Source organism: Peromyscus leucopus, chromosome 12 (assembly GCF_004664715.2).
Source record: "Peromyscus leucopus breed LL Stock chromosome 12, UCI_PerLeu_2.1, whole genome shotgun sequence".
NCBI lineage: Eukaryota > Metazoa > Chordata > Mammalia > Rodentia > Cricetidae > Peromyscus > Peromyscus leucopus.
In genome coordinates this window covers 81,114,098-81,129,238 of record NC_051073.1, presented here as the reverse complement: position 1 = coordinate 81,129,238, position 15,141 = coordinate 81,114,098, and the positions used below count along the sequence as shown (strand labels likewise).

Here is a 15,141-nt window from a genome sequence, read left to right as displayed (position 1 = left end):
GAAATAGAGAAAGTTAAAAGCCCAGAGGCAAAAGATAGACAAGATAATTTAAGTTAAGAAAAGTTGGCTAGAAATAAGCCAAGCTAGGGCCGGGCATTCATAAAAAAGAATAAACTTCCTTGTGTGTATTTATTTGAGAGCTGGGTAGTGGGCTTCATAAGAATCAAAGAGCAAAGAGCCAAAAGAGCTTAAAAAAAAGTGCTCCTTCTAATTTTTTTTAATGAGACACTTAGAGCTATATACTTTCTGAATAGGGCTGCTTTCAGTTTGTCACAGGGTTATTGTTGTGTTGTTTTCATTTTCATTTAGTTCTAGGAAGAATTTTATTTCTTTCTTGATTTTTATCTTTGACTCAATCATCATTTAGGTATCAGTTCCTTAATCTCTATGAATCTGAATATTTACTAGAGGTTTTTTTTTTTCCCTGTAAACTTTAAGGTTTTTTTGTTTGTTTGTTTTTGTTGTTGTTTTTCGAGACAGGGTTTCTCTATGTAGTTTTGGTGTCTGTCCTGGAACTCGCTTTGAAGACCAGGCTGACCTCGAACTCACAGAAATCCTCCTGGCTCTGCCTCCCAAGTGCTGGGGTTAAAGGCGTGAGTCACCACCACCCAGCAACTTTAAGTTTTACTGCACTGTGTTGAGATAGGACACAAAGAGTGCTTTCAAACTTTTAAAATTTATATTTATTTGTTTTGGTCTAAAATAGAGTAGCCTATTTTACAAAAGTTTCTATGTGCTTCTGAGTAGAATGTGTATTCTTTGGTGTTTGGATAGAATATTATGTAGATGTCTGTAAAGTCCATTTGATGTATGATGTCAATTAATGCTCATATTTCTGCCTATTTTTTATCCAGATGATCTGTCTACTGGAGAAAGTGGGGTCCTGAAGTCATCTACTATAAATGGATTGATGTTAATCTATGTCTTTAAGTCCAGTAATAGATCTTTATTTTAATTTTTTTTAGTTTCTCAAGAAAGTGTTTCTCCGTGCTTCTCTGTGGCTGTCCTGGAACTTGCTTAAGTAGACCAGTTTGGCCTCTAACTCATGGAGATCCACCTGCCTCTGCCTCCTGAAAGCTGGGATTAAAGGTGTGTGACCATCACCACCTGGTCCAATAGTAGATTTCTAATAAAATTGGGCATCCCTTCGTTTGATGCATGTATCTTTAAAATAATAATGTCTTCTTGGTTAACTGTTCCCTAGGTTAGAATGAGGTGTCCCTCTTTATCTCTTTGGATTAGTTCTAGTTTAAAGTCTCTTTGTTTTATTTTAGCTTATAGTTACAGTACAGCATGAAGGGTTCAGGCAGGAACTGAAGCCATGTAGAAACACTGCTTACTGGCTTGCCTTCCATGGTTTACTCAGCCAGCTTTCTTATACCACCCAGGATCACCTGCCCAGGGATGTCACCAGTGCCAATGAGTTGGGCCCTCCTACATCAAACATTAATTAAGAAAATGTCCTACAGACTTTTCCAGAGGCCAATCTTAGGGAGGTATTTTCTCAATTCCTCTTCCCCTAGGTTTGTGTTAAGCTGACAAAAAACAAAAAAAACAAAACAAAAAACAAAACAAAAAAAAAAACCCAAAAAACCAAGATCCCAGCACATTATTATTTAAATTGATGCAATTTGTATGGGTGTACACAGACTTCAATAACTTATTAGCTTACTAGACCTACTTCACTTAAAATGTTACATTTATAGAGTATACAGATTTTGAATACTATCTGGATAGTACTCAAACTAGATGGAGCAAACTTACAGTTTGTTATGAACTTTGCTACTTCAATACAGGGACACTAATAAGTTGGCTTAAATTTGCATGCCTTCTGGCTCAAGGGCTTTCTGAATTTTTCAAATGCGAATGTTTTATGCTTATTGATTTATAATAAAACTCTTTATTCATATCAATGTTTCACTTTTTTGGTTTGACTAGGCTCCAAATTTTTACTTTGAAATTTACAATGCTACAAAAAAGCTCTACGAATATTCTTCACATACTTTAACACAGATTCAGTATTCATTACATTTTGACATTTGCACTGTACACACATTTCCCTCTAGCTGTCCTATGTGAGTTAATCACAGGTATCATGGCATTGCAGACGACCCAGAACAAGCATATGGCAGGCAGAAAAACAATCAGCAAAGAGTGAGAATAAAAACTTGGTTCAGCCTTATTTAGTTGGTCTGGATCAAACTTGAAAAGTCTGATGCCAGATGGTTTTATTGTCAACATATTTAAATACAATACATGTTGGAAAAAAGTTTCCAGGCAACAATCATTCCAATTGCAGGTGCACAAAAAAATGTAAGGCATGATTTCAAAGAAACTTGCTGTAGGATGGTCTGTATGTCAAATGTGTTGCTCTGATTGGTCAATAAATAAAACACTGATTGGCCAGTAGCCAGGCAGGAAGTACAGGCGAGACTAACAGAGAGGAGAATTGAGAGAACAGGAAGGCAGGGGGAGACACTGCCAGCTGCCGCCATGACAAGCAGCATGTGAAGATGCCGGTAAGCCACGAGCCACGTGGCAAGGTATAGATTTATAGAAATGGGTTAATTTAAGATGTAAGAACTAGATAGCTAGAAGCCTGAGCCATTAGGCCAAACAGTTTAAATAATATAAGCGTCTGTGTGTTTATTTTATAAGTGGGCTGTTAGACTGCTGGGGTTTGGCGGGACCTGGGGAGAAAACTCTCCAGCTACAGAAACTCCTTTGCAAAGTATGTGTGACCATGAAGACAGGTTCTATAGCTTAAAGGCCAAGTATCCAGTATGGTCTCTGACCTAGATAGCCTGAAAGAAATGGAGGGATTTCTAGATTGGTCCAAACCACCAAAGTAAAACAGAGATCAACTACCTAAACAGACCCATAACAAATGAGACAAAATGGCAAAACAAATAAACAACAAAAACCAAACATCTATGCCTAGATGAATTCTACCAGATTTTTAAAGAAGATTTATAACCAGGTGGTGGTGGTGGTGGTGGTTGTGGCGCACACCTTTAATCCCAGCATTTGGGAGGCAGAAGCAGGTGGATCTCTGTGTGTTCGAGGCCAGCCTGGTCTATAGAGCAAGTTCCAGGACAGGTACCAAAACTACACGGAGAAACTCTGTCCTGAAAAAAAATTATTAAAAATGTTAAATTTTAAAAATAATAAATATTTATTAAAATATTAAAATTATTAAAGAAAAAAAGACTCCATAATGAAGCCAGTATCACTCTAATACCAAAACCTGGTAAAGTCACAACAAAGAAAAAAAAAAAAAAAAAAAAAACTACAGGTCAATATTCCTGATGAACATCAATTCAGAAATTTTGAATAAAATACTGGCAAGTCAAATACAAGCATACATCAAAAAACCGTCCAACATGACCAAGATGGCTTTTATCCAGGAGATGCAAAGATAGTTCAACACATCCAAGTCAATAATAATTTAATAAATGAACCTAAAGACAAAAATCACATGATCATCTCAATAGATGCAGAAAGGGCTTTGACAAAATCTAATATGTCCTCATGATCAAAGTCCTAGAGAAAGACTGGTCATACTTAGCATAATAAAGGCTATAGATGACAAACCCATGGCCAACATTTATCCTAAATGGGGGGAAAATCAGTAATAAGACAGTGTTATCCACTATTCCCACTCCTTTTCAATACACTCCTTAAAACACCAACTGGTGCAATAAGGCAAGGGAAAGAAATATCTAAGCAATAACCAAGTAAAAAAGACCTATACAATGAAAACTTTAAACCTCTAAAGAAACTGAAGACACATCCCATGCTCATACTAGATAATTCACACAGAATATTGTAAAAAAGATCATTATGCAAAAATAGATTCAATGCAATCCCAATCAAAATCTTCATCTTCATTTTCATAGAAATAGAAAGAAAAAAATTGTAAAATATATATGGAACAACACAATGCCCTAGATAGCCAAAGCAATCCTGAGCAAAATTTCTAGAGAGATGATCATTCTAGATTACAAGATATATTATAGAGCCAGAGTAATACAAACAGTATGGTAATGGCACAAAACAGACATGTAGACCAACAAAGAAAAAAGACATGAGGACATGTAACTATAGCTATGTTCTGATATTTGACAAAGATGCCAAAAACATACACTGCAGAAAAGACAGCATCTTCAAGAAATGGTGCTGAGAAAACTGGTGTCCACATGTAGAAAAATGAATTGAGGCTCAAATCTATCATCACCTTGCACAAAAACTAATTTGAAATGGATCGAAGACCTAAATCTGAAATCTGAAACGCTGAAACTGCTAGAAGAAAATATGAGCAGTGCCCTACAAGATCTAGGCATTAAAAAAAGAGTTTCTGAATAAGACTCATTTGCCCAAGAATTAAGGCCAGAAATTGACAAATGAGACCTAATAAAACTGAAAAGCTTCTGTACAGCAAAAGAAACAATTGTGTGAAGAGAAAACCCACAGAATGGGAGAGAATCTTGGTAGCTATACATCTGAAGGAGGCTTAATATCCACAAAATATAAATAACTAAATAAATAGTCAAAAAAAAAAAAGACTCATTAAAAATTGGACAACAAAGCCAGGCAGTGGTGGATCTTATAGAACCTATTACCACTACTTTACTCAACTAGCATAATTCCTAACTTCATTAAAAAAAATACTTATCCTTGTGCCCACGGATAAGTGTAAATCTTCATCCCTCATCAAAGAAACTTCTCTTTGCAACATACCAAGACATTACAGAAAACCACAAAATGCAGAACAATTGATTGTGGGGTGCCCATCCCCAAGGGACACATCTACAACACAACTCCTACACCTAAGCCTCAGGAAGCACCACAGAAGAGGGGGGTAGAAAGACTGTAAAAGGCAGATAACCAGAACATCTGCTATGAGATTCTGTCCCTAAGAAATGACAGGAGAGCTAAACCCATGATAGGTCCACATTATGAATGCCTAAATAAGACCTGAACAAGTACAACACCAACAGACATGCTAACCCACAGAGGTTTCCTAGTGAGATCTGAGCTTGCTTTAGCCGGCAGAGCTGTATAGGGGAATGATTGGACCACAGGTGTGGTTGCCAGGTGTTTGGAAGGGTCTGCACTTGGCTGTGTGGCATGCTTTGATCTAGCAAGGGGAAGGTCTTTTGCCCCGCCCCTTGGCACTGTTATAAAAAGCCCCTTTGAAGAAACAGAAGGGGCCAGTGGATTTTGATCCAGGTCCTCCCGAAGCTATCCTGTGTTTCTGTCTGTCTCCTCTCTGCTATCTTTCTATCTAAAAGTTTCTTATTCCTCTCTCCTCCTCATAGGTGAGAGCTGGCCTCCCACAGATGGTGCCCTTAACAGGGACATAGGTTCAGGGACCTCCACAATGGATGGGGGAAATCTCACAGGGTCCCACCCCTAGATAAAGAACTACACAAGCAACCAAGGACTGCTGAGAGTGGGACGGTCTTCCTCAGGACTGAGCCCCTAACTGGTTATCTTCTGAAATTATATACATACAAGCAACACTAGATGGACTAAGCACATTGTATTTACGTGTGTGTGTGTGTGTGTGTGTGTGTGTGTGTGTGTGTGTGTTAACAATAACAATTTAAAAAGAGGCCATAAATTTGAAAGGTGGGAGAAATGGGAGAGGTTGGAGGGGGTAAAGGAAAGGGAGAAAATGACAATTATATTTTAACTTCAAAAAAATAAAAGCCAGGTGGTGGTGGCACAGCCTTTAATATCAGCACTTGGAAGGCAGAGGCAGGTGGAGCTCTTTGAGTTTGAGGCCAGCCTGGTCTACAGAGTGAGTTCCAAGACAGCTGACAGCTAGGGCTATACAGAGAAACTTTGTCTCTAAACAAAACAAAACAAAGAAACAGTGTATCTCAGGGGTACTTACCTAGAATGCAAAAACGCCTGTGTTTTATAAGTCCCCCCAAAATGTCCTCATTTCCCTCAAAATGTATAGCCATTTTAATCAGTAGTAACTGGTAACATTTATTGAACATAGCACATAACAATTACCATTTTACATGACTAACATCATTTGATTTGAGTACCTTTATAAAATTGCTATTAGGTCTCATTTTGTCAACTGAATTTTTTAAAATGGCAGCCAAACAAAGGGTACACACTTGTGATCTCAGTACTTAGGTGGCCAAGGCAAAAGGATTGAAAGTTCTAAGCTAGTATAGGTCCCAAAGTGAGATTACCACTCCCATTTCCCCCAAAATTAAAAATTATGAACATATTTAGATAACAAAACACAACTGAATCATAACCAAAGTGTTCATCTTTTCTGCTTTTTTATACAGATGGAGAAACAAAATATTTCACTGCCCTAATTACACTATAAAAAAAGAGGAAACACATAAATGGTTATGAATGCTGTGCATTACAACTAGTAACAAAGGGAGCAGTAGCTAAGTACTCTAGGCCCATTAAGGCAGGCATTATTTTACATCCATCGAGTTTTTGGTTTTCTTTTCCTTTTTTTGTTTTATTGTTTCTTTTGAAGGAGTCCAGTCAACTATCCACCAATTTTTAAGCACAATTAACTCATTTCTTGTTAATGTATATGTCAACACATGCAAATCAAACAAAACATGTCTATGAGTTTCTGTTCCTTCTTTTCTTCTCTAGACTTGAAATTGTAAATAAAATCAGCTTCTTCAAGAACTGGCCACATTAAGAGCTTGTTTTCTGCTAGTGACTTAAAACTATGCTCATACCTTTTCCCGAAAGTCTGTAGGATAGCTATCATAGAAAAGTTCTAAAACAACAAAGTTACAGCTGTTATGCTCTGAAAATAGAACTTACTGAAACTCTTCCATTTCCACCTCCAAAGCTGATTTTGCATTTAGGTTATGACCTGTGTGCCAGATCTCACAGTCATTCTGTAGCTTCTTTAAAATTATACTGTAATGAAATTTACTGTGCCTTCAATTTAATTCTTAGATATGCTCTTTCACTGAAAATGTGATAACAGTTTCAGTTCTTTTCACCAATAACTAACACCAGTTCATCCATGACACATTAACCAAGGCTGAGTCAGTCACTTTTTAATGGAGATGAGGTCTGACTATGTAGTCCTGGCTAGCCCTGAACTCAGAGATCCTCCTGCTGCTGCCTCCTGAGTGTTGGGATCAAAGGCATGTGCCACCATGCCAATTCATTCAACTTTTTAATTCACAAGCTTATATTTTTCATTACATACAACAGGTTCTTAATCTCCTGCTATTAATGTAACTGATAACAATCCATTTCTTTAATTTTTCATTTTACTTAGAAGTACTTTCCTTAATATTTACTTTGCTTAAATATTTCTCATAGACTTCTTAGAAATATTCTTATCAATTTACCAGTTAAACTGACATGCTTTTTTCCTTACAGCTATACCACTCTACCTAAGAATAAAATATAACCTGTGGCATTAACATACTCTTTTTACACTGAATAACTAATGCACACATAGCTCAAAATATTAAACACGTCAACTCCCATAGTCCAGACTTTCTATGATGTTATACTCCTAACAGTTATTAAATAATTTTTATTGACTATGGAATTCTGGATCATAAGAAATTCAGATATCTGATAAGGCCAAATTTATATCTACAAACCCGCCCCCCTCCATAGAGCTAGAGGCATAACTCACATTTAAACTGTGCATTTGGCATGTTTAAAGTCCTGGGTTCAAGCCTCAAGGTCTCACTATAAGAATACAGCCCCACCCTACTTTTCCAGAAAAGCATAATACAGCCATGAATATACAAACAAGCTGTCTAATGAACTTCATACAAGTAGGAAACAAAAAACCTATTGTGATAAATTAGAATCAAACTGTCAAAAAGCAGACAAACAACAAATGATAGAAATGACTCACTCATCACCTACAAGTTTCCTCAGTAGGATTAATAATGGATATAACAGACTTTCCATCAAAAGCTAAGCAATAGGGTGGTTCAAGGTGCTAAAAGAAAAACTATCAACCAGAGGTGGTGCTACCTATCATCCCAGCACTCATGCAGTTGATTCAGTATTGACAATTCAAAACCAAACTGAGCTACAGAATTAGATTTGACTCAAAAGAGAGAGTGTGTATGCAATATTCCCCAAAGCAAACTGCAGACCCTGTCTGTCAAATCCAAACAATTTTAGTTACAGAAATGGGAAAGCTAATACTAACATTCATATGGATTGTCAATGGACCCCATACAACCAAACAATCTAGAAATAAGAGCAAAGTAATCAGAAGTGTGGTAAGGACCTAAGAGTAGAAATATGAAATAGACCAATACATCTATGGTTAACTGATTTTGAAAAATGCCAATACTATGCAATGAACAGAAGATTAACTCTTTAAGCAAATGGAACTCAGTCAAGTAAATGGGCATATGAAAAAGATAAGCTGGGCCCCATCACAGACAAAAATTTTCTGAAAATAGATTAAAAACCCAAATATGCAAGCTGAAACATTAAAAGAAAACATAATAAACCTCTACATCCTGGAATTTAGCAACATGTTAGAAGTCTAACCAACAAAGAAAAAGATCAATTTTATCAAGATCAAAAATTTCTGTGCATTGAAGGACATTAAAGAGTGTGAAATGGCAATCTCCTGGGAAGAAGAGAGTATTTATAAGCATATTGTTAAGGTCCTAGTATTCAATTTATAAAGAACTCTAACAATTCAACAATAAAAGGACAACTCCAACAAGCACATAAACATATTTAAGATTAGTTACTAAGGAAAGGTAAAGTATGGCACAGTGCACACACATTATTAGGATGGCTCAAAGACAGATAAATACTGAGGACAGAAAAACTGTAGCCCTCCTACTGCTAGTGGCAATTTTTAAATGGCGCAGCCACTGTGGAAGTTTTATGGCCTATAATTTCAATCCTAGCTATATACGAAGAACTGAGAACTGGCCTGTACATAAACGGTTAGAGCAACACTATTTAGAGTAGCAGAAACACCCCAAGTGCCCATCGGGGTGAATAAATAACAAGCTGTCATTTATCCATGTATTGAAATATTATTTAACTTTTAAAAGGAATGAAATACTGATACATACTACAACATGAAAAAAACTATGCTAAGTGAAAGAAGCCAGACATAAATGATCATATTCTGTATACTATTTCCATACAATATCCAGAATAAGTAAATCTAGAGAATAAAGTAGAACAACATTTGTATAAAGAGAAATGGGGAGCAACTACTTAAGAACTAGTTTTCTTTTGCAATACAATGTTTTGGAGACAAAAGTGGCATATTTACATTATGAATGTGCTAACTGCCACTGAATTGTCTCTTTAAAATGATTAATTTGAACACAGTAAGGTGAAACACTCCAGTAATCCCAGACTCAGGAGTCAGAGGCAGATGCACTACCATAAAGTTCCAGGCCAACCTGATCTAAACAGCAAGACCTTGTCTCAGAAACACAAAACAAAATGAAGAAAACAACTTAAATATAATTGCTACTATATGATCTGCTGGAGATGTTTTTCTGTATGCTGTGAATGTGTTGCTCTGATTGATAAATAAAATGCTGATTGGCCAGTAGCCAGGCAGGAAGTATAGTACAGGCAGGATAAGCAGAGAGGAGAATGCTGGGAAGTAGAAGGCTGAGTCAGGAGACACTGCCAGCTGCTGCCACCATGAGAAGTAAGATGTAAAGTACCGGTAAGCCACAGCCACATGGCAACTTATAGACTGATAGAAATGGGTTAATTTAGGATATAAGAACTAGATAGCAAGAAGCCTGCCACGGCCATACAGTTTGTAAGTAATATAAGTCTCTGTGTGTTTACTTGGGTCCGGTGGGACTGGAGAAATCTCCAGCTACAATGATCCAACAAATCCATTCTAGTATCAAGGGAACTGAAAGCACTGTTCCCACAAAAATTGGCAAATAAATATTTACAGCAAGCAAAATTATTTATACTAGAAAAAATATAGTAACAACCAGTATCTATCAAGGATATTCAACCTATACTAATACACACCACAAAAATGTATAATCCTAAAAGGCATGCTGAGTGGATAAACAAGATAGAGTAAATCTATAGAAGAATATTATTCAACCAAAAAGGGAGAGAGGGAGGGAGGGAGGGAGAGGGAGGGAGGGAGAGAGAGAGGAGAAAGGGAGAGAGAGAGAGAGAGAGAGAGAGAGAAAGAGAGAGGGAGGGAGAAAACAGATTGAATATCTTTAATCTGAAAAGCTTGGGTAAAAAATGAAGCATTTCAAATTTGGGAGTCTTAGAATTTTAGAATATTTGCATGTGTATAACGAGGTATCTTAGATGAGATACAAATACAGACACAGTTCATTTATGCTTCATGTTTATCAATAAATTAATGTACCTGTGGTTTTCTTTTAAAGATCTATGTTTATTTATATGTATATTGCATATGTGTAAGAGTGATGTCTTCATCCAATGAAGCCAGAAAGAGGGTGCTGCATCCTCTAGAACTGGAGTTACAGGCAGCTGTGAGATACCCGCTGTGCAAGAACAGCAAGCACTCTTAACCACTTAGCCATCTCTTGTAACTTGTGCCTATATTTTAACCACAATCTATTTGTCATATGGTTAAATATGGAATTTTATACTTGTGGCATCATGTCAGCACTACAATTTTTGGATACTGGAGCACCTGAGACTGTTTTGCAGTAAAGATAACTTACTTTAAAGATAAAGTAAACTTACACTAGTACATACCACAATTGGCATTCTGGGTAAATGAAACTAAATACAAAAGACCATATCATAGGACTCTATATGAAATGTCTACACCGGGCAACATCTATAGACAAAAAGTACATTAGTGCTTATCAGGATTTAGGGGAAGGTAAAATGAAAGAGTGGATCCTTAATGGGTAAAGGCTTTCTTTAGGGGCAATACAAAGGTTCTAGTTTGCTTTATTCTGCTGTGATAAAAACATAATGACCAAAAGCAACTTGGGGAGGAAAGGGCTTATTTTATCTTATAGGTTATAGTCCATCATGAAGAGAAGTCAGGGAAGGAACTCAAAGAGGATCCCAGAGACAGGAACTGAAGCAGAAACCATGGAAGAAAACTGCTTCCTGGGTGCTCACCATAGCTCACGCAGCTTGCTTTCTCATAGAACACAGGAGCACCTGCCCAGGAGTGGCACGACCTACAATGGGCTGGGACTTACACATACATCATTTAATCAAGAAGTGCTCCAAAGACTCACTTACAGTCCAATCTGATAGCAGCATTTTCTCAATTGTGGTTCCCTCTTCCTGAATGACTCTAGCTCATGTCAAGAAAACTAGCCAGCACAGCTGAGTTAGGAACCAAATATTAGTGATAACTTCACAACTCCATGTCTATACAAGTCACCAAATTTGTACTTCACTATGACTTTATGGTGTATAAATATCTCAATTTTCTAAATGTTAAACTTTTTAAGTTAGTTTACAAACTGATTGTGAAAATCCTTCTAGATTTGTCCTAATCATTGAAGGAATGCTGAAATTACTGAACTAAAAGGCAAAGAAAAATTTACCACAAGCTACACTAAGCCACAGCCTCAGTTTGATGTCATCTGCACTGTGATGCCAGCACTGAATGGTAGAGGTTTGAATTATACATCTACAGGCCTGCCTTTTCTGATTCTCAGCTTAAAAAATAGTGATTAAATTTCTCAAGTTGAGGCACAAAAGTTGTCCTTAATTTTAGCCGCCTTCTCTACCTGCAAAATACAACACGGTCCAAAAAGTTTCAATATTCTCTCTTCCCATTTGCTTTTTCTTTCCATGCAGATTATCTTAGAAATCAGAGTGTATTCGCTGAGAAATAAAGAATGAATGGCTGGTACTTCTAAAAACAATTCCCTCTCCCCAACTCTATTAACTCCTGACCCCAGGGAAGTATGCTTATGAGTTGACAAAGGCTGCCAAGAATGCCACCAGGTGCCACACATGGTGGCACAGACCTTTCATCCCAATACTCAGGAATCAGAGGCAGGCAGATCTCTGTGAGTAGAAGGCCAGCCTGGTCTACATGGGGAGTTCTAGGCCAGCCACAGATCAATAGTAAGACATTATCTCAAAACAAAAAAAAAAACAAAGAAAAAAAGGAAAATAAAATGAATGTCACTCAAATCAGTATTACTGAATGGCAGTGTGCTGTTAAGCTTAGAAAACCCCAACATGTAGGGAGAGGATTCAGGAAATTTGTTTTCAAAGTGATTTTTATATACTGCTATTTGCAAATCACTCAAAAGAAAAGAACCGACAGCAATTTTTTTCTAAAACATATTGCTGGGTATGTGTGCGGCGTACACCTTTAATACCAGCACTTGGGACAGAGGCAGGCGGATCTCTGTGAGTTCCAGGCCAGCCTGGTCTACAGAGCAAGTTTCAGGACAGGCTCCAAAGCTACACAAAGAAACCTTGTCTCAAAAAACAAAACAAAACAAGTTTATTACGTATACAGAATCCTGCCTGTCTGTATGCAGAATCCTGCCTGTCTGTATGCCCACACACCAGAAGAGGGCACCAGATCTCATTACAGATGGTTGTGAACCACCAGGTGGTTGCTGGGAATTGAACTCAGGACCTCTAGAAGAGAAGCCAGTGCTCTTAACCTCTGAGCCATCTCTCCAGCCCCTGACAGTAATTTAATAGGGAAGACAGAGAAACTTCCTGTTTTACAAAAACAGAAAATACAAGTAAAGTATTGATATGTATGTGCATGTTTGGAATTCATTCACTGTCCACTACTCCATTAAATAAGAATGTGTAACTATGTGCTGTATTTTTGTTCTACATCGTCAGAATAAAATGGCAAAGATTTAGTTTTAGACATGGGGAACTAAATGTTCTAGATTCTACTTCTTTTGTACCTGAATAAAAAAAAAAAAAAAAAAAAAGAACTAAAATTTAGATACTAAGGAACTGGACAGAGGAAAAGAAACTGTCAAGTCAAAAATCGATCCTTTGAAAATTTCTAACATTAACATAGAGAAGTGGCATGTAAGTGTCACCAGTGGAATGAATTTCAAAGGCCTTCATTCTTCCCTCACTACCCATCTACTGAAGAGAGAAAAAACATCTTGATTTTAGTCTTTACACTGATTCATTATATCCTTGATTCTTTTACTGAATCATAGTTAAAATGCACTAGAAAATCTCTTTAAAGTATATGTAAAGCTTCTGCTCTGAAGCTACAAAACAATTCTCAATTGTTATGAAAAAATATTTAACTATGTCATCTTTTCCAATTTTATTTACAAAAACTAGTTTTTATTAAAAGAGTCCCAGTGTTTCAAAATACTATCTCAGGGGCTTTAGAGATGCCTTAGAGGTTGAGAGCACTTGCTCTTGCAGAGGACCTGACCCAAGTTCAGTTCCTAGCATGCACATGGCAGCTCACAACCATCTGTATTGTCAGTCCAAGGGATCCATTGCCCCCTTCTAGCTTCCACAAGAATTAGCAAGTATGAGATGATACATACATGCAAACAAACACTCATACACATAACATAAAAATAACTTAAAAAAGAAATATCTCAGAGGGAGGGGAAACTGTGGCCAGGATGTAAAATAAATAAATAAATAAATAAATAAATAAATAAATAAATAAATAAATATCTCATTACAATGAGTAATATGTATTATTGAAAATCTTTATGGAGGCCTCCTAAATGGTCCCAGTGAATAAAAAAAAAAATACTGTTTATGGTATACTTGATGACTCAGCCTCCAGTCAAGGCCAACCTCAAGTGCTGGAATATGCAGACACTATTGACAGAACAGAGTCTATACTAACCCTGCTAAGAGAACAAGCAAATGGTCTGAAAATTATCTCTAATGCTTTAACCATTTAAAGCCCAAATAAAAAATAATAAACTACAGAAGGGTTTGAAGTATATAGATATCTTCTGATCTATTTCTTCTCGTATTGATACACTTTTTGTAGTAAGATGTAGTGATGCAACCCATTAAATAAGGAGAAATCATCATCTCAGAAGAGAACACTATTAACCATTACATGGAAGCACTTAAAAATCTGTATTATAAAGGGGCTGGGGAGATGGCTCAGAGGTTAAGAGCAAAGGCTGCTCTTCCAGAGGACTCGGGTTCAATCCCAGCATCCACATGGCAGCTTTACAACCGTCTATAACTCCAGTTCCAGCACCAGGCAAAACATTCACATACATAAAATTAAAAAATAAAATAAAAATCTGGGAGTGGTGGTTTGTCGGCCAAAGGAGCTGAGGCAGCTGAGCTGCAGTTCCAGCCAGTTCAGGATGCGTGGTGAATTCTTAGCCACCCTGAAATACAGAGAAGGACCTGTCTCACTCCTCCAGCCCCAAAGTTCTGTTATTCCTTCTCAGTCCGAAGCAAGCGTTAAAAAGAAAGCAAGAAGGAAACTCACACTTCTCTGTCATTCTAGAGAGTTATTACTTCAATATTCTTTCCACGTAAAAACAAAAAAAAAACTGACTCATCCACATGAAAAGGCCGGAGAACCTTATGCCAACTTCGGGTCACAGTCACAAAACTATAAACACCAAAGTCATGGAGCAGCACACGAAAAGCCTGGCGCTCCTTCCCAACCTCAGAACTCCAACAAATCTCTCCACGCTGCAGGGCTCGGGGCCGCCGACTCACCAGCGCGCTGCCCCTTGGCCCCACGGCGATTCCGGAGCCTATCGCGTCCTCGGCCGCCGGAAGGAAGCGACCGCCGCTCCCACGCCCTCCCGCGCGTCCCCCGAGTGCCCTTGGGCCAAGCCGCGCCGGCCGCAGGCTGCAGGGCCGCTCGGCCCGCTGAGCGCCCGCGATCGGAGCGGAGCACCAGGGCGGCCGGCCTCCCACCCGCGGACACCCGCAGGCCTTCGGTCGGGCCGGGCCTCGGCATCGCGGCCTCGCCTCACCTGCGTTCCCACCACGACGATCTGAGGCAGCTGGATGATGTCGGCGCCCACCGTATTGAAGACGTCCTGCAGCTTATTGATGACCGGGATTAGCGCCTCCATGACTCGGGAAACACGGGACCCCGACCCTGCAGGCCCCTGCAATGAATGGGGATGGGGCCCACAGCCCGCTGGCTTCCTCTTCTCCTCCGCCCTCTCCTCGGGAGCCCGCACCCAT

General features: G+C 38.3%; 1 protein-coding gene across 7 annotated transcripts in view; it reads right to left on the bottom strand.

Annotated features, from left to right (window-relative positions):
* Dnm1l (dynamin 1 like) overlaps positions 1–14,914 on the bottom strand; it is a 56,876-nt gene extending 41,962 nt beyond the window's left edge. For all 7 annotated transcript variants that reach the window (XM_037209962.1, XM_037209964.1, XM_037209968.1 and 4 more), the window contains exon 1: positions 14,662–14,914. In XM_037209962.1, coding sequence (XP_037065857.1) covers positions 14,662–14,908 — 247 coding nt within the window. In that variant the 5' untranslated portion in view covers positions 14,909–14,914. The remainder of the gene's footprint in view (positions 1–14,661) is intronic.
* Positions 14,915–15,141: the final 227 nt, after the last annotated feature.